This window comes from Papilio xuthus, unplaced genomic scaffold, assembly GCF_000836235.2.
Source record: "Papilio xuthus unplaced genomic scaffold, Pxut_1.1 DF825017.1, whole genome shotgun sequence".
In the NCBI taxonomy this organism is placed as follows: Eukaryota; Metazoa; Arthropoda; class Insecta; order Lepidoptera; family Papilionidae; genus Papilio; species Papilio xuthus.
This window is the reverse complement of record NW_013533632.1, coordinates 3,651,286-3,671,842: the sequence shown is the minus strand read 5'-3', so window position 1 is coordinate 3,671,842 and position 20,557 is coordinate 3,651,286. Positions and strand designations below refer to the sequence as shown.

Genomic DNA, 20,557 nt, shown 5'->3' with positions numbered 1-20,557 from the left:
AAAAATAAAGCCATTTTTCAGGAAGTGTTATTTATTTCAATAAAAAACCCCATGGTTTTAATTACAATATAAATAAGTGCACATAAACGACATCACAAATATAATAAGTAAAATTTTAATTATAAGTTACATTTATTGTTTGAATTTCATTATTACATTTTAATGGATTCATTACCCAAGTGAAAACGTATGTTTTCTATTTTAATGGACGTTTCTGGACGGCGAGTCACTAAAATGGCCAGTATACTTGTATGTTATAACCCTGATGAAATCCAGATCTGTAACAAATAGTAAAATAAATAATAAAAAACACATTACCACTTACCAATACCCAAACTCAGTATTGCGACGGAAAATGCTATTAGTTTTACTAATGTAAAAAAATAATCCTCCGATTTTTAATCCAAGTATCGGATTCGACATTTTAGTTGTCGGGTTTATCATAATCATACTAATATTTTTGGATAGGATAATATTGGATGGATAGGTGGATGTTGACGAAATTTGGCACAGATGTACATAGTCTGGAAGAACACATAGGCTACTCAAGCTCCTTTAATTACGCGCGGATGGAGTTGCGGGCGACAACTAGTAATAATATAAAATCTTACATAAAAATAAAAAAGTTGATAATATTATTCTCACCTTAGTTTTATGCATGCGCAAGTCCGCTGTCAATTTTTATTGGAATGCTTTCAAATTAATGGCATTTTTTCCACTTTTATACAACTCCCACATTTTGATATACAATGATTCCAATCCACTTGCATAATATTTACAATCAAATAAAGTGCTATGTAAACGAGATTCCGCAACCTTCGCCCGAACATATCTGAGACTAAAAAAATATACATAAATTAGTCAGTCACAATAAATAAGAACATGGCGACAAAAAGTAATAAAATATACATAAAATTCGCAAAATGGAAACATATCTGAAAAGAAAGGGTATCCGCAGATTGAGTTTTCGTATCCAAAGTTTCCCGAAGTATTCTCTTAGATTAACATAAAATATGGTTTCATTAACAAAAACAAAAAACAAAATTGCCTGTCGTAAAATAATAGTGGATATGTGGTAAAAAGAAATCAAATTATTCCGCAGCGTGGTAATATAATTTTATTAACTAACTCTTCGACTTATATACAAAAACACTGATATATTACATATAATTGCACAGCATTTAATGATAGTTATGTAATTAATGATACTAAATAAACACAAAAAATAAATTTGAAACAAAAAGAATAACGCAGCAAAGCAATGAAACGTTTAAATAATGTAGAAATCGCTACACAGTTACAGTAGTATTATCAATAATTTAGAAATGAACAACTAAATTCAGATACTTACTAATCTTTATTTCTGCCAAGTTCGACTGCAATATTCACGTAATTGCTCCTGTCTTTAGCAATTAGTTCAGGACAATTAAGGGTTTTTAACAGAGATGCAGCAACTCTATAACAAACGCCTTGTTAAATAATTAGGTTTACAGGCTACATATTAATAGTGGAGATGAGAAAAAACAAAGACCAGTATCATCTACTAACATTTAAATTTATTTTAAGCTAATGTTACTGAAAGTATGAAAATCATACCTTGATGCTAACGTCACCCCAGGAAGTGTAACTATTGGTGTACCCGCCCACAGAATATCCATAGCTGTAGTGTGTCCATTACACAAAGGTGTGTCTAAACAGACATCAGCCAATTGACCCCTCCGAACATGTTCTTCCTTACATGCTATTTTAGAAAATATCACACGTGTGGGTGATAACCCTATAAAAATAAGAAGTAGATTATTAAATAAAACGTATATGCATCCCCATAATTCTAAGATGTAGGCAGAAATTATAGATTTTAGTGCAAGTTTTCAGATTGAATAAGACATGCTGGTCACTGTTATTTTTTTTCTAGCAAAAAGGAGAATTATAGTACTCTTACCTAAGCTCTGTACATATCTTAAGATATTTGGTTCACCGGCAGGTGGAAAGCTTAAAAGCCAGAGGACACTATTTGGCACCATTTTTAAAATTTCAACCCATGTCTCCAAAATTTTGGGATCAGTCTTATATAGCTGATTAAAATTACAATAAACTATCGCATCACTCGGAAGTCCATAATGCTTCCTTGAAGTAAATATTATATTGTCAACAACTTCCTGTCCTGATCCCATCTTTTCATTACCAGTATTTATTAATTTACCATTATAAATATTTTTTCCATTTATATCAATCTGAAAGAAAAGATTAGATTAAACTCGATTTAGAATATTTAAGCCATCACCATATAAATTATTATCAACGAACGTACCATCTTATCTAATGTGGGATTTAATATTATTTCGGATACTTGTCTCGGAATGTATAATATATTTTCAACTATATTTATTGGTTTTAAATTCTCGTATTTAATACATTGTTTCTCTTCACTTACCAAAAACATTTGATTGACGTTCACATTCTCTGGTACATTTATTATTGTTCTATTATCATCAGTCATTTCATCATCAGTAATTCTTATTTTATATTGTTTTATTAAATGCGGAAACATTTGCTTATGATCACCGATAAAGTAAGTATGGGGCATGTAAGCGAATTTCTCGCTAAAATCATTAACAGCTGATATGGGACAAGACGTTTCGTCAGTTATAATATAGTTCATATAATCTGCGCCACTAGTTCCAGGATATCCTAGCCACATAACTTGTATCGGTGCTGGTTTTAAAGCAAAAATTTCGTTTCTTGCTCCCTTTGTATAACCATTCATATTAATTAAAATGTGTATATTGTCCTCGTTGATTTTCTTTGCTGCTTCCACGTTGCACGTTATTTGAGACAAATCAACAAAATGTTCTGATTCTCGAACTATTTTTCTACGGAATGTTGTACCATCATCTGGATTTAAAGCATAGCAAAATATTTCGAACTTAGATTGGTCATGCAGTCCTGGTATAGATTGCATCAGGTGAGATGTAGGATGGTTTCCGAAATCGCTACTTACGTAACCGATACGTATTCGATCATCGTTTAATATATTATATGTAAAAGTAGGATTATTAACCATATTTACTTTCTCTGTATACAAATTAGCATGCCTTTCTGCAATTGCTTTTCTTGCTTTGTTTGATAATGGATATAAAATGGAATGGTGAGGATGAATCGATGGTAGTTTTTCTGAAAGTAATTGCTGTTCCACAATTGCTATTATGTTTTTCATTCGTTCATCGTAGCAATCGCAAATGCATATTAATTGAAAACAATGCGCTAAGTTACAATAGGCATCAGGAAAATCCGGCTTTATTTTTAAAGCATTTTCGTAGCATGCAATAGCTTCCGATATTTTACCCATATCTTTTAAAATGCTTCCTAAATTGCAATGTGCATCAGCAAATGTGGGATTGAGTTCAATTGCTTTTTTGAAACATACTAAAGCACCTCTGATGTCTTGTAGTTCTCTTAAAGTGTTTCCCATATTACTATATGCATCAGCAAATTTCGGTTGTATGTTAATAGCTTGCCTATAATGCATTAAGGCCTCATGTAGTTTACCTGAAATGGTTAATATTTATTAATTTTATATCAAACTACCATATAACTTAAATATCAAAAGAAAATTAATCTGGTTCAATTAGATATGACATAACAAATGGAAATGGGATCTACAAAATTTACGTATTTGAAAGTTCATCAGTGTTAGCTTGTTATTTAAAAAACTGACCTTGTTGTTGTAACAAGGATGCCAAATTGCTGTGCGTGGCAGCGAAATTAGGAAAAACTTCTAATGCTTTCATATATAAAATGGTTGCCTCTTCAATTTTTCCTTGTTCCCTTTTAACATTGCCAAGATTATTCAATGTATCAACATGCGATGGACATAAACGCAAAGCTGCATTGTAACAATCTTCCGCCTCAGAGACAAGACCTTTCTCTTTAAGTGCATTAGCAAGATTACAATAGGCATCAGGAAAATTAGGTTGAAGCTCTATAGCTCGCTTGTACGTATCTATTGCCAGGTCTATAAGCCCTTGTTTATAATAGACACAAGCTAAAGTCCCGTGTACAAATCCATTACCTGGCGTTAGTTTAAGCGATTCGAGATATACTGCGACTGCTCTGAAAACCAAAAAGAAACAGATTATTAAACCCATCTAAAAACTATCGCCAAAATAATTAGTCCTAGACAATTGGCTTAAAATACTTCATTTTAAAAAGAAAAAAATGTTATTTTAACAACGCGGCTTTTTATTACCTTTATAATAAGGCACGCAAGTTTCTTAATCTGGCTTCATATCAAAGGTCCTTTTGACGTAGTTATTTATGTGACCTTTTTTACTATTTTGTTTTAGATAAAAATGTAACAACTATTTATAAATATACGAGTGTATTAAAATACTTTTAAAGAACATTATCGATATTTATGAATTTCATTTTTAAAAAGCCTTGGACACTTCAACTAAGTGGCCCGTCTTGAACTTCTTGTCTAATGCTCTTCGCTTGGAGAGTTTTAAAGCCTTTTACTGTTTATTCAAATCAATTTCCTATTAAAAAATATTTCAGTTTCTGAGCTTTAAGGAATGATAGACTTGTATCTGTCCATTTTCAAGTTCTGAACTCAATAGTTGATATAAAAATTTCAATAAATGTATAATAATTAGAAAACCATGATCAAACAAATTGTTTATAATAAATTTTAGTGTTATCGTAAAACTTGATTCTTTAAAACAATTTAAACTAACCTTTTAAGCTTATTTTTGAACCAAGCGATGCATCCATTGGATAGATCGGCCGCTTGCGATGTGATACGCGGCGGTGCAATGTTGATAACGGTGTAGACGACGACGCATTGGTAATCCATAACACGGGCATATCCTCGAGCGTTGCCAGTGGTGACTGAGAGCGGCGGACGCGCAGGGCTCGCGGAAAAGTCGCCGCGTCACGAGAGACGCGCGCGCCTCGCTTGCCAACTTCCCCGGCGCGTCGTCTACGCAAACCACGACCTTCACTAGTCTGTTTATACTAAACTCACATCTGAAGCATATTTTACGCAATTTATTAAAGAGCTGGACGCTACACGCAACGGACATTTAACTCTTGCGACGGAAATGTCTTTGCATTTGTAAAATATTAACAATATTACTTCTCATGTTTTTAGATATCGCTACCATTAATTCTCAACACTTGTAGTTTTAAATTCATTGTAAACTTTTAACGTACAAAGTTTTATATCATATGGAAACAGCTGGTAAAAATCTCGCTGTATTTCCCGACAGAATAAAGTGTTACAGATGTTGTTAATACGTATCAGAATAAGGATACGGAGAATTACAATGATGTATAAAATAACGTCACAGTAAAACTTTTTAAACAGCCGTAAAATGTTTACGTTTGGCAATAAAATGGTATACGTCGGTGTTACGATAATATCGATTTTCGGATAGCATCGACGCAACGCGGCGTGGCGTCGGGACGGGCGCTGGACGCGACTGCGGCTTCCCCGCTGGATCTCGTCACTAACATTTCGATACTCTGACTGCCGCACCTACATTACATGCTACACATTAATTAATTATTTTGTACATATTAAATAATTTATAACATGACCTATTTCGTTATTTATTCATTAATCATTATGATTTAAACTTTATATGAAATTATATGCTTTTTGAATTATTTTAAATAATCCAAGGATCATCCCCTTTGATTTACTTTCATTGAACAAATACCTACCTACATATATAGTTTAAATGTTGAATGTGTATTATTTTTTTTAATAAGCCAGTATGAACGTTGCCAAATTTTCTTTACATAGTACAACAAGGTAATTAATATCATAAAAATATTGAACTCAAATGTTTGTAATTTTGACAACTATACATTGTTAAAAACTGAACAGATCTTTACGATTTATTATAAACGTAATTGATAAATGATTAATAATAAATAAATTATGCATATTTTATTTCAATTAATTTAACTATCGATATCTTCGCGCGATTGCATAAAGTCTGCACGTTCGATTCTACCGTGATTTTATTTAAAAAGCACGTGTCACCAAACATCATTATTTCTAAGGCCAGTATGTTAAGTAACGTTTGTCAGTGCGGATACCAGAACTGTTCTACTGACCTATATATTCTTAATGAAAACAGGGACGGTTTCTTGTTTTCGGTATACTCAGATACATTTTAAGAGTAAGAACAGTCATAACTTTTTAATTTTTTTTTTATTGTTATTTTTTTGACCGAAGCATTCATATTTTTTTTATATTTTAAGGCAACAAACGAGCATGCGGTCATTGAATTCAGTGACCGCTTTTTCCATGTTTTCCATACACATGCGTTAACCAACTTTAATCGATGCAGGAGTCGTTTATTTTTCGTATTTCAAATCTAAACCAAAATTCAATTTATCCTAAAAGATATAAACGCAATAATGTTTACTTACCAGCTAAATTTGTTCATATCAATGTCAAACTGTAACACAATGACGACGCAATAAACGGTTTTATCGATGTTACAAATGAATTTTATTTACATCTTGGTACAATCGGCTTTACAGCTGACTGTATCTACGTTTGTTCACGGATGAATAATGTCGATACTTTCCACTGCCGAAACGAATATACATGTGGGTACTTATATCGTTGTCCCTTTCATTTCCTTTGAGGAAAACGAGGTAGTAATATGATTCGTCAGTGAAAGTCACGTGTACTAACAGAATTTTATTTTAACAGAGCAAGCTGTATACTTTGAAGTAAATATAGTGACGGAAAAACTTATTAAGCAATATTCCGGAACTCTTTTGCTTTATGTTTTATATTTTTCTTTTTTTTTTAATTATCTTCTTCTTCTTCGTATTCTACATTACTGACGGTCGTACTTGTCTTCATATGCTTTAACGGCTGTGTCGACCAGCTGCCTCCACGTCGTCCTGTCTTCGGCTTGCCTCAGGGCAGACCATTCTAGACCAAGTAAAAATATCCACCAGACTAGCCACTACATGCTACCAACGAGTTCTTGGATACTTTGTACATATTTCCCGGTGACACCACGACAATTTTTTCTTTAATCAAGATGTTAATATTTTTCATCTAAATAATTAATTTTTGATTACTTGTAAATTAACTTCCTTTTGTTTGATTACCAAAATATTTTAACAGGTGGTCATTATTTGTAACTAATTTTAACAATAGCTGAAACAACGTCCATTCGGTCACTTGCCAACTTTCATACGATTTTGACGGATACGCTACGAGCTATAATTAAATTCAAGAGGCATTGCCAAGGACTCTAGCATATATGTTTGTTGTCTTATTAATCTTACTGCTATAAATAATAAAAATAATTTAAAAATGTTGTATCTGAAAATATTTCGATTTAGACACTTTTATGTAAATCAATTTTGACACTGTTTTGTATTTCGTCACTGTTCTGTCACATTCTTCAAACTGTACACAACAACGGAACACTTACTTCCCAAAAATAAAAGGAAACAACTACTTACCGCAGATTTCTGAGACCAAAACCTTCTTTTAAAACACTGCTATCGCTGTTGTTGATTTGTCATAGATAATTACAAGGATGACGATATTTTTTATAAAAAAATATTTATCTCAGAAACCAACGGTAACCCAATTTGTCTAATTATCTTGGTCTCAGAAACCTACAGTTAGTGGTGTTAATAAATAATATATTTACAAGTAATGTGCAAATTAAATGGTATTACGATTGTTGCTTAGAAAATTTCAAAACACATTACATAAATCATGACAGGGCAATAAACACGAATGCAGAGATTAATTATTTATTATCGCCTACATTTCGATGAACCGCCCATAAAAGCGAAAAGTCCAACATAAAACGTTAACAGAAGTTTTATTCGTACTTTAGGGTTGTATTTATTTCGTATTCGTTATAATTAATTGACATACGATGGACACAATATACTCGTAGACTTTAAAATTATTTTAGACTAGCTGTCGACCGCAACTCTGACCGTGTATAATTAAAAAAAGCATAATTAGTTGCCTATATTTTCTTCCAGACTATGCTTTACATGTGAGCAAAATTTCATCAAAATCCGTTCAGCCGTTCCGGAGATACCTTCAAACAAACATCCATCCATCCACATTTCCATCTAAACATTCGCATTTATAATATTAGTAAGAACTAAGATATTTTTCTTGCAAATAAAATAAATCAAGAAGACATAGATAAGGTGTTACGTGGAATAATCTCAAATAGCAATATTGCTAGATTGGATACTTCTCTGTAAAATGCGGTAGAAATTGCAATCTTACGAGTTCCATTAAAATAATTGATGATCTGATCATCTGGGGTTTACATGTAGTGTTATCGAGAACAGTAATATATACTTGATTTATTTGTTAAAATGATGTACTTTAAACCATAAATATTTAAATGGTGTATGTCACTGATTGATACTTTGGCATGGAGAAGGTTAAGTATGATTGTAGTGGGGTACATCTGTAGAGGAAGGCTAAGGAAGAGATGATGATGATGGATTGCGTGGAAGCTGATTATGAAGACAGTGACATGACAGTGGGTAGATAGATATGGAGAACGAAAACTTAGTGCGCCGAACTACGTAAGTGGGACAAAAAGAGGGAGATAATACTGATCGTGCTATTCAAAGTAATTAGTGAAAAGAGAATGGTGACTTCGCAGGACAAAGTCCTAATAAAAAGGATTCATACTCCGTTGACGCAGTGATGCAGTCATAATAGGCTTCCAATCCTGCACTTAAATGATGTCCATGGGCGTTGATCCTCGTTGGTGGTTGTTCCTGCCACTCGTTTGCTCTTTCTATTATGAAAAATATAACTGTTTTATACATAAATTTGTTGCAAACCCCTATATTAAGTACCACTCAAAACACGTCCGCTAATAACTCTGCAGCTGCACGTTCCTTTTGTATCTTAAAATATTTACACAGTCATGCATATGATTAAACGATAAAATATTCTTCAAAGCCCTTCGACCGCCGCACGACCTAATTCCAATCTATTGCATTATTTTAGTTTAAAAATTAATACCACGAGTCTTGGCAAAATGCCTAAACCATTCCCGTACTTTAAAACTCTCTCAAGATAAACTCAAACCAACAGATGCTATTTCATCATTTCATTTTTTTACATACTAATAATTTACTCTCCACATGCTGGTAACGTTCCAAAATAAGTTGTTTAATCTGTGAAACATCGTATTTTGTTTTTATATAAAACAAACAACCTTTCTAAAAGTACCATCAACAAATTTAAAGCATAATAAAATGAAAAAAAAGTTTAACGGAATTCGGTTACAGATGGAAAAAAAAACTATTTAATTTTCATTGAATTAGATTTTAAATTTTGAGCCACCGTTGAGCCGATTCAGAGATACTTTCAAATAAACATCCATCCATTTAAATGTTCGCATTTATAATTTAAGTAAGATATACAACAAAATGCACCGATGTTAATGCATTTGTCATCATAAGCAAATAATTTAAGACATCACGCATGATAAACTTATATTTTTGTATAAAACACCGCATCTACAATTGTATATGTCTATGTAGGGATTGCTTCGCTATTCCGGCGAACTCAGGTGACTACTTACTCGTTTGCTACCTTAAAATATTAAAAAAATAACTAGGAAATCTACAATAATTAAACAAACAAAGCCTAATGGTTAAGGGTACGGGTTTCCGAACACGAGGTCGGGGGTTCGAATCCCGCCATTCGACTATTGTCGTAAAACCATATCCTAGCACAAGCATAGAGCTTAGTTGGAATGGTAAAAGAAATATTAGGAAATTTAAAAAAAAAAACAACTTTTAAATGCTGTAATTATTTATTTTAATAATTTGCAATAATATAGTATCGATATATTGAATCTAAAATATATGATTAGATTTACATTTTAAAACATCTAGATAGAATTTCTACGTATATAAACATGAACATTATAATTTTAGATATTCATCGATAAATATTTAATATGTCCAACTCTAGTTATAATGAATCTAAAAATAGAATTTCTTGATTAAGATAACAATCGTTCAGCAGCAACAATTTCTAAAATTATACATTTTTTTTCACTGTATACAAATATATACGCTTTAGTTGGCGTGGGTTGGTATTAGCAACAAATATATTTGGCTAATGCTTAAATTAAAAAGATTTTGTTGTTAGTATCCAACTATTGGCAAATGTTGGCGTTGGCCTTCGGTGCAATTTTGTCTTTAGACATTATTATCAACCGCCACGACACGCTCGAGGTACAAGTCTGAAGGTTACTCTCGTTTCTGGCTCATAGTAAATATGAGATTAAATTAAAATTGCTTTTATTTTAGTTACAGTACCGAAAATTTATATCAGCGCGGAATTTCTCATGAGACGCTCAGTACATCACAATCTTTTGTAGCTGCGAGATATGCGCGGCCGGGGAACGAATGGCACGCTATTGCGAAGCATTCACAGTTTACTACAAGCCACCCTAAAGAATGAATCTTATAATACTACTGTTATTAATTCTTGTCCTACGTAAGCAGTTAAAAAGACTTGCGTCAACTACGTAATGCGAGATATATACTAGACAGAAAAATTACTATTACAATGAGTTTCCACTGCCGAAACTAGTATCTAAAAACGTATTATCATCCCTTTCACACTATAATTTAATATTTTAATATTTTTATATGTCATTTACCGTTATCGCCAGTGGATCTCGATTAAACAATTTTACAACGTAAGCATCAGATCACATCGCTTTGTTGCATTTTTACGCTCATAAAAGACTATGGGTTATGATAGTTTACAATGATAGTTGGAAAAATACCGTTTTGCTACAGATTCTAATAGAAATTGCAAACTACTGAATGAAACAATTCTATAAATCTATCTTACAAACAATGATAAGTCACATTAACATAAGTAAGAGATAAATCTATGAATTTTAAGAGTGGTAGAACCCGCTTTAACCTCTTCACAAATTGACCAGGTTCGCCCGGTGAAATACCACCACCACACAGAAAACAGGCGTGAAGTGGAAGCAATTCCGCGTTTCGTCTGATTAGTGTGCGTCCCGGAGGCCTAATTTCGTCCTCTTTCCCTTCCCACCCTTTACTTATAAGGAAAGGATGGGAAGTGGAAGTGGACTTTCCGGATGAGAGGATGTATGGAAAGGGAAAATATTTTTTTTCCGTGCATCCTCTCCTCCGTTGATTAAAGGTAGGCAACGCATATACAATTGCGTATGTCTATGGGCAACTGTCACTTCGCTATTTCAACGATTTCAGGTGACCGCTCGCTCGTTTGCCACCTTTTGATATAAAAAAAATTAATGTTCATATTATACGTATACAGTGTTCGTAATGTTCTTTCAAACATTCATTTAACGCAAATAAATTAAAATTGCACGATTTACAAATAATATGATTAGCGTTGATGAGCGCGTTTACATTTCAAATCATACGATATAATTACTAAAAATCAAAAATTGAACATTCAAACGTAATTAACGCTTTACTCATTCGTTATTTTGAAGTCAAAATAACTATGACTACAATTAGCTTCAATAATGCAAGTTATTTAAGAAATACAATTATATTCTCTACCTTATTAAAAGCTAAAAATTGCGATGCTCAATTATTTTAGAACGTTTGAATTATAGTGATGTATTAATTCGAAGTCTATGTAAGTATATTGATCCAAAAGGTTTTTGTCTGTCTGTCATTACATGAAACGTTTATCTTTATAACAGTTTTTGTCGTATAAATATAGTTAATTTCATAAGTAGAATGTATAGAATGTAAGTTAATATAAAGTTATAGAAATATATGAATTATAATTAAAAAAATAAGATTTGCAAGACTAGATATCATATTGAACATTTTATCCGTTAAACATCAAAGGTATTTTCAGCAGGAAATTTATTTCAATAATTCAGTTTTTAAAGAAACTCCTTGTTCAGAGTTCGGTGAACTTCCACCAGATGTTGTTTGCGGACTTCTTTCGTTGACCTGAATGAAATATTGATATCAAAAATTAATATACATAAATAAAAATGTACTCACACATGCAATAACTCATCGCCTACTAAGACTAATTTCTGCAAAGAATTCATATCTAACGCAATCCTGTAATAATATTAACACGCTTATATTGGAAATCCCATTTTCATACGAAACTAACTGCCGCCCGCGACTCCGTCCGCGCTTAATTAAAAGCAAACAAAATTAGCAGCCTATGTGTTCTTCCAGACTACGGTTTACATCTACGCCAAATTTCAGCAAGATCCGTTGAGCCTTGCCGGAGATAGCTTCTAACAAACATACATCCGTCCATCTAAACATTCGTATTTATAATATTACTAGCGGTCGCCCGCGACAACGTCCGAGTGCAATTAAAAACAAACAAAATTAGTAGGCTATTTGTCTTTCCAGGCTATGTTCTATATGTATGCCAATTTTAATCAAAATCCGTTAAGCTGTTCTGGAGATACCTTCAAATAAAAATCCATCCATTGTTTGTTCCCTGTTCCATGATTGTTGGAATTCCTAATGTCAAACCGCGGACTATGTTAGAATGTGTGATATTAAATCACAGAGCATTAAATATTTATGATCGAACTATCTGATAGCTAAATCTGTGCACACATCGTTAGTCATAGCCGATAATTTTATTAATAGACAACGATGACGTCACTTTGTGCTCTCGAAATCGGAACGCTTATTGAAGGTAATTCAGAGATTTGGTTACATCGCACTTTAATTCGACAATTTTAATTTAACGTCTTCTTTTGTTTAAAAGTAGATCGAGTAAAGGAAATTCTTAATAGAGATATTCTGATTATTATAAAAAAAATAATCGCTTTTATACCTACTAAAACTTTAAAAGGTTGATTGCGAGAAAAGATTAAAATTAACTTATTTTGTTTATTCAGTTTTAACTCGGTCGTGTTGAAAAATACATTTCTGCTTACTGGAATTTTTTTTAAATTTAGCTTAATACTGTAATAATTTTAAAATAAAAATTCTTAAATGATACTTCAACTGAACTGGTAAAATGGTAGCATAAAATGAAATAAAATTATCTGAAATAAAGCATTTATAACTCGCTTGAAAATGGATATCTATTTTTCACCTATCGATAACATGGAAAAAATTCAGCAGTGTTTCAAAACATATAAACTTTGTTATCACGAATCAAAAGATACAATCATTCAATATCGTTTGTCACTAAAAAGAGACTTTAATATTACGAACCGAGAGTTCGTAATATATTTTCGAAAACGATATTTATGAATAATTGCACTCGTATCTTCGTGTGAATTTATTTATTTGCACCAATTAATATATTGACGAAAGCTGAATTTATAAAAGCCTACGTAATGTGAAAAATGTCACAAACAAGAAAATTTATACCGAAATAACCTAGTGAGCTTTATTTAGATGCACAAAATAAACGTGGTAGACATATTATCAAACAATGACGCGAGTAACGTCTACAGAATTGTTTCTAACCGAAATTGAACAAACAAAATGCATGTTTAATGGTTTGAATTGATGGTGAAGGACATAACTTTATAAACATCGATCTATTATTGATTTTACGAAGGCGGTGAGTAATTAGCTTATACGTTTTCGATTACGATGTAAGAAAGTTTTTATATAGAGTTTAGTGACCTTGAAAAATTTAATAATTTCGAATTTTCGTCATGAAATTGTAACATTGTAGGTAAATTTATTATTAAATAGCTTTCGCCCACGGCTCCGTTCGGCGGAATTTAAAAAAAAATCTAAAATAGTAGCCTATACGCTCTTTCAGACTATGTTCTACGTTTATGCCAAATTTCAGCCGAATCCATTCAGCCGTTCTGGAGATATCCTCCAACAAACATCCATCCAATGACCCATCCATCCATCTCATTTTCAAGAATAGCTTTGTTAATAAATGTTACACATCTTGTAAAAAACATCACAAAGATTAGCGTAATTTTTGTCCAAAAATAATTACCTGGAGTCCAGTATGCAACATATTTGCAATTGTTTCCACATCAAGTGTAGAATCCTGAGCAGAAATCTTTTTAATCGCGGAAGAAACAATGCATATATCTCCGCGCAATTCACGAACCAAAGCTGTTATCTTTTGTGCGTTGCTCAGTACTTCGACGCTTTGTGTGTATGGGTTATATCGGACACCGAACGGACGTTGAATACTTTCGGCAAAGGCTCTGGAACATAAATAAATTATTCTTAGTTTCAATTTCAATTATATAAACGTAGGCACAAGTAGATCTTTTAAATCATTACGACTTAAATGGGACACAGTCTTGAAAACCTTAAACAATATTAAGCATTTTTTACAGTAGTGGACTACCGATATCATCCATTGCGTAATCCCACAATGGGGAATCTTGCTATCTAGTAAATGAATACATTGTGCAAATGTCTATTATAATATTATTGTACCATAGCCGAAACACTTACTGTGCTATGTGCAACGACATGCTCCACTATCTTTTAGGAAAAAAAAGAAACACTAAAATTTTTAGTGACATACGTTGTGTGCAGTGGAGTGAACATAAAGTCGGAATTTTGAATGTAATACTACTAATTTAAATACTTGAGTTTAATGTTATTTGCTTTTTAAAACAATACGACTTAAATTACCTCATTTTTTCCTTAGCTTCTTCAAATGAATCGGTATAGTAATATGCATTTTGATACGATGTAATAATACAATCTTCGGTGACAGTTACATCGGGATCGAAGCGCTTTATTTTTTCTGGAGTAGCCAAAGCATGCTGTAGTTCGGCAACAGATGACAGCAAGCCAGCACCGTACACACGGAATGAACCGTCTGACTGGCGACATAGCCCAAACTCCACGGTAAAGAAATACAACTGCAAGAAAGACGTTTAATGGAATTAATATACCTTTCTTTTAATCTAAATCAAATAAAACGTAGAGTTGAAAATGTTGGTGTCGTAAGTAACATAAAAATATTGTGACAAGCATGCTCTATTAAATTCAGTGCAGCGGGTATAAAGTACACCAATAAAACTAATATAATCTTTTAACAGTGGTAGAGCCCGCTATAACATCTTCGCACGAATAGCCCGGCTCGCTCGGTGAAGTAGTGGAATTTCCGCCGAGCGAGCTATTCGTGTCGTGCCGGGCTGTCTTCTGTGTGGTCGTGGGACCACACAGAAGACAGGCGTGAAGTGGAAGCAATTCCACGTACACTCTGATGAGTGTACGTCCCGGAGGCATTATTTAGTCCTCTTTCACTTTCCACCCTTTTTCTAACAAAGAAAGGATGGGCAGTGGAAGTGGACTTTCCGGATGAGAGGATGCATGGGAAGGGAAAATATTTCCTTACGTGCACCCTCTTCTCCATCGATTAAAGGTAGGCAACGCATATGCAATTCCGTATGGCTCTGGGCAACGTCCCTTCGCTATTTCAGCGATTTCGGGTAGCCGCTCGCTCGTTTGGCACCTTATGATATAAATAAAATTACATATTTTTTCGATAACGTTACGATGGTGCTTGACGCAAATGTTCGTGATAGGCACTCAGACGATGCTATTATAATCAAGGATTCCAGTCACGATCAAGTGTTAAAGAAGACGGCGTTAAACTCTAAGTAAACTTAATTTTCTCGTTCATTTTACACTTTTCATTCTCTAGATAAACTGATCTCTTGGTTAATACATTTTTGTCGTGGCGTTTTTATTACATTTTTTACTTCAAAGCTTTAGGTTACTCAAGATCGAAAATAAATCAGTATCGCTAAAGATAAATACAACGTCTTGATAGTTGATGTAAACAAAACGTTCATTCTTTAAGCAAAGCTTACATTTCAATAGTAATATTTCAATGTCCGAAGCGAAATGTATTACAACCATGAGTTATCGTTAATTCCTCGCATCATATTACAACGTTTTGTTTGCGTCCAAAATATAATAAAAGAAGTTGATGTAAATTTTCAACATGTGGTTAATATTTATAAATAAAAATCATAATTTAATCAACGTTTGTACATCCTTATTATACCTTTATTGGTAAGTGATTCTAGTGTCGAAGGCCAAGACCCACTTTGGGTCGATGCGCCAGCGGAGTAAGTTAAGTGACTCATAATATCAAACCAATTACTGTACACAGTTAGTTCTGTATAAATAAGAGCGTCGGTGGCGCAATGGTCAAGCACTTGACTTGCAATCTGCAGGTCCTGGGTTCGAATCCCGCTATGTACCAATGTGTTTTTCGATTTCCGATTTACATATGTACATTTATCCGACGTTCTTACGGTGAAGGAAAACATCGTGATGCAACCTGCACATATCTGAGAAGAAATTCAAAGATATGTGTGAAGTCAACCAACCCGCACTTGGCCAGCGTGGTTGACTATGGCCTAATCACCCTTAACTTAGGGTAGGCTCCGAGCCCCTCGGTGGGGACGTATAGTGAGCTGATGATGATGATGATGATGATGAAATAAATTGCTATCTACATGACATAGCATTCTATTGATAATCATTATCCGCTTTATAACAATAAAAAATTACGAAAATATTGAATTAATACAAATTAAATAGTTTTTTCTAACTATTTGAATAAAATTAAGATTTATTATGAAGTTAATATTTACTTGTATGCTTAAATATTACAATGTAACATCTCTGGTTAACTGCTTTATTCATTAAGGCTTATTTCTCGCGTTAATAAAGTCGTAATTGTGAACTATTCCTTACTTAAGTATTACTTTCCTTTTCTTTAGATCGTTGAATGGAATGAGTCACCGGGAAATAGTTAGGGCAAAGCCCTTTTAATGTAAAGTAAGGTTTACACAACCTTAGATTTTACATAATATGGTGAGTCATCATTTTGTTATAGAAATGAATAATAATTAACCTATATTATTATATTTTATTGTAGTAGGTTATATTTAGAACTAGCGGTTGCCCACGTCAACGTCCGCGTGGAATGAAAAAAAACTTTGAAATCTTCCCTAGACCTCCACGAACATTTCAAGACCAAGATAAGATAAATCCGGTTAAGCTGTTATCGAGTTTTAGCGAGACTAACGAACAGCAATTGATTTTTAAACATACAGATTACTCTGTTCACTTACCGTTGCCAATTTATCAATATCTTCATCTGATGCCCCAAGCGAAGCAAGGCCGAGTTCTTGAGAGAACTGAGCAAAGCTTGGATTAGCCAATAGAGGCATGTGGCCGAGCAGCTCATGACAACAATCACTGTAACACGAGAAATTACTCAATATTTAGTTCAAAAAATCTATATCATTCAAGATATATGTTAACACAATATATGAGAATAACTTGTGTGCGGGACCACAGAATAAAACACTTGATAGAAGTTTATATTTAAAATTTCATCTCAAAATTTAATCACTAACATTTTGCGAATAAAACCCCACCGAGATTTAAACGACTAGTAACTCCATCTATTGATTTGCTTTAACAACTTGTAATAAGTAATTCATATAAAATGTTATAAAAACAACTACCGGTTAGTGGGTGAAACGTTATTAAAGTTAATAATTAGTAATATGGTTTTGACTTACGGTTCCGGTGTATAAAAGGGGTCGGAGGAATGGCGTATGTACTGCGTACAATGAAATACACGGAAAGCCAGACCGGATAGGAAATCCCTCGGCGACAGATATCCCGCAACGGGACGCAATTGAAAGCCGGTTTTACGTTTTAGAAATATGCTCACATCTTCCAACTGTAAATAATAAATACGAAAATTTCATTCAGATATATTTATGTGGAACGTGTATAATATACAAGGCTAGATCTTTTAAGGCTAACTAAAGTTTTAGAAATAAATTCATATTTTTAAGGTTCCGTATCAGTATTCGTATGAAAGGACTAAAACGGAACCCTTATAGGATCGCTTTGTCGTCCGTCCGTCCGTCTGTCAAAACCCATTTTTTATGATGAATAAACTAGCTCTTGACCACGATTAATCTCATCTTACTAATATTGTAAATGCGAATGAAGGTATCTCGAGAACGGCTGCTTGGATCTCGCTAAAATTTGCAAAACATATTCTGGAAGAACACATAGGCTACTAATTAAGTTTTTTTTAATACCGTGCGTTGAATGTCGCGGTCGACAGCTAGTTTATTCATAAAGCTATCCAAAAATACTCAAAAAAATGAAATATTGTAGGAAAGAATTTGTTACATTCATCACCTTATGCGAAGAAATTAATAAAGCATAAGAGATATATTTGCGAAATACTGTTGGGTTACTTATTCTCGTTTCACAAATGTCAAGGTGTCATGTGACCTGACCTTATCAAACTTCTCGATTAACTCCAGTTGTGTTTGAAACAATAATTATTGCACGCGTTGTCTTAACTAGTTTTGTAACTAAATTTACAAGTTGTTTATACCTGAGGCAAGTTGTCTTCCCTGTAGCCGCAATATTTAACAAGTTGCGGCCAATTTTCTAAATATTCGACGCAAGCGTGTTTCTGGTACAATTTGTGCAATTCGCGAAACACAATTCCCCTTTAAAATTCAGATAATATTAAAAACAATCTACAATTTAGGCATACACTAGATATTTAAAGTTAACAGCGAATTACATAGAAAAGAAGAATCGAATTATCATTTTAAATTCTCTTTATTAACAACATATTTATATTAATAAAAAAAAACCTAAATAAAATCTTACCAAGTTTTGATCTCCGTCTCCGTGTATTGCACTCTTGGAATAGGTTGACCACTGTAATTACGTGAAATTCCAAAATTAATAAAACATCAAAGAAAATAGAACACTAATATAATGACAATACCAAAATAGAAAAAAAAAGGTCTTGACAGACAGACGGACGGACAACAAAGTTATCCTATAAGGGTTCCGTTTTATGCCTATGAGGTACGGAACCCTAAAAAATGGAATTAAATTAACGACATAAAAATATTTAAGTGTTGAAAACCCATAAGTTACAAAGACACGGCTACAGCAGTAACATTGCATAATATAAATATCCTATTATCCTGTCATATTGTAAATATCCTAGTGTAAAATATTGCAAAGGATGGAATCTAATAAAATAGTTTTAAGACAATATATGTATTACTAGCTGTCGCCCGCGACTCCGTGCGCGCAGAAATAAATTAGTAGCCTTTGTTCTTCCAGACCATGTTCTACATCTGTGGCAAGTTTCAACGAGATAACAGCGGTTATGGATATATCTACAAACAAACATCCATCCATCGAAACATTCGCATTTATAATATGAGTAAGATTGTAATAAAATGTATTTAAAATAACGTTGGAGTTTCCCCCATTTTGACTGAAGGAATGAAACGTAATAAATAATTATATTACTTACTATTTATAATTATTAGCAATAGCAGCAAAATGCTCTCGGCGTTTCCTATAGATCGGATCTTTGAATCCTGGATGATCGGCATCTAATTCCGAACCATACATGAGTACGTTCTGAGCACGATCCAAATCCGAAATTTTCCGTGGAAACCAAGGCATTTCGCCAAAATCTAAAAAAAACAATACATTACCTATAAAAATATAGCACATGAAAAATTTGATGATATTAGTAAAAGAAATTTACCAAAACTAGCAGCTGCCGAGAGTGGTGTAGGTGGTGCAAATTCCTCGCCCATTTGTGGCGCGACAACTTCGAATTCTTGTACCTCACGTTTGAGCATACGCTTCAATTGTTCCATCCTACGAGGATCACATTCAACGTCGACCAAAATATCAGACTAGAACAATTAAATTTTATTTATACATATTTTAAATATAATTAATTTTAAAATGGGACAAAGAATACTAACTGCGGAAATCTCAGTCATGGATTTCCTGGATTCAATATGAAGCACGTTTATTCCTAAATCTTGGAAGACGGATAGAACTTTTACTAGGCCTCCAACTTGATTTTTCAGAGTAAAAATTACGGAAATCCTGTCGCCCTCATGAGGATGAGGAACATGATGATGAGTATCTTCAAGCTTAGGATGATGCGTTTCATCCTTAAGCTGCCAATCTGAACCATTTCTATACAACCACAAGCCGAGTAGTCCTTTTCCAGATCCACTCATTATTACGTGTTAGTAAAAGATACGCAATATCTCAACGCTAAACTTTCAATGTCGCAACAATGTTTGTCTAATAGGGGATGCGTCGCTGCAAGGGTAAGAGACAAACTGCGCCTCACTCGGGCCTTCGTTCCCTTTATAAAGAGAACAGGAGCGGGAGACTTGTCGGAGGGTGGGTATATTTGATTGGCGGAATCAAGTGTTCGGTGTAACTTGAAAAATCTTCTCAGACCGTTAGGACGCGTTCCCACTTATGCGAATTATTCATACAAAAAAGTATAATAATTTCTGCAGAAATATAACACATATATAATTCTATGACTTATTAGATTTCAACTTTGAAATGGAAACATTTAATTTACATTTAATTTTATTTATTTAAAATTAATCCAATAATTAATATAAATTATATTAAATTTTATCATGTACTTAATGAAGATTAAAAA

General features: G+C 33.2%; 2 protein-coding genes across 3 annotated transcripts; both read right to left on the bottom strand.

Moving 5' to 3' along the window:
* Nucleotides 1–90: 90 nt before the first annotated feature.
* Nucleotides 91–6,571, bottom strand: LOC106126445 (UDP-N-acetylglucosamine--peptide N-acetylglucosaminyltransferase 110 kDa subunit). 2 transcript variants are annotated; one of them, XM_013324122.1, is made up of 9 exons: nucleotides 6,445–6,571; nucleotides 4,737–5,539; nucleotides 3,719–4,113; nucleotides 2,312–3,549; nucleotides 1,943–2,234; nucleotides 1,597–1,777; nucleotides 1,352–1,456; nucleotides 646–838; nucleotides 91–278 (listed from the first exon to the last, which is right to left on the bottom strand). In XM_013324122.1, exons 2-8 carry the CDS (start codon nucleotides 4,853–4,855, stop codon nucleotides 682–684), a joined length of 2,487 nt encoding a protein of 828 aa, XP_013179576.1. In that variant the 5' UTR covers nucleotides 4,856–5,539; nucleotides 6,445–6,571; the 3' UTR covers nucleotides 91–278; nucleotides 646–681. The 2 variants fall into 2 exon arrangements, with proteins under 2 accessions (XP_013179576.1, XP_013179577.1); XM_013324123.1 differs by having other exon boundaries at nucleotides 4,737–4,981.
* Nucleotides 6,572–11,934: 5,363 nt separating this feature from the next.
* Trhn (tryptophan hydroxylase) lies at nucleotides 11,935–20,114 on the bottom strand. The gene is made up of 10 exons (XM_013323562.1): nucleotides 19,851–20,114; nucleotides 19,625–19,778; nucleotides 19,385–19,550; nucleotides 18,721–18,771; nucleotides 18,437–18,554; nucleotides 17,598–17,761; nucleotides 17,142–17,268; nucleotides 14,677–14,909; nucleotides 14,021–14,237; nucleotides 11,935–12,024 (listed from the first exon to the last, which is right to left on the bottom strand). Exons 1-10 carry the CDS (start codon nucleotides 20,112–20,114, stop codon nucleotides 11,935–11,937), a joined length of 1,584 nt encoding a protein of 527 aa, XP_013179016.1.
* Between the last annotated feature and the right edge of the window lie 443 nt (nucleotides 20,115–20,557).

What these genes read in the sequence shown, in the direction of transcription:
- LOC106126445 (XM_013324122.1), bottom strand. Translation starts at nt 4,855, where the DNA reads ATGGATTACCAATGCGTCGTCGTCTACACCGTTATCAACATTGCACCG. An exon ending in ATCCCACATTAGATAAGATG is followed by an intron (nt 2,235 to 2,311) that starts GTACGTTCGTTG and finishes CTTTTCTTTCAG; the next exon opens with ATTGATATAAATGGAAAAAA. An exon ending in GGGGTGACGTTAGCATCAAG is followed by an intron (nt 1,457 to 1,596) that starts GTATGATTTTCA and finishes CGTTTGTTATAG; the next exon opens with AGTTGCTGCATCTCTGTTAA.
- Trhn (XM_013323562.1), bottom strand. Translation starts at nt 20,114, where the DNA reads ATGAGTGGATCTGGAAAAGGACTACTCGGCTTGTGGTTGTATAGAAAT. An exon ending in GAGACGGAGATCAAAACTTG is followed by an intron (nt 18,555 to 18,720) that starts GTAAGATTTTAT and finishes TGAATTTTAAAG; the next exon opens with GGGAATTGTGTTTCGCGAAT. An exon ending in GGGAAGACAACTTGCCTCAG is followed by an intron (nt 17,762 to 18,436) that starts GTATAAACAACT and finishes TATTATTTACAG; the next exon opens with TTGGAAGATGTGAGCATATT.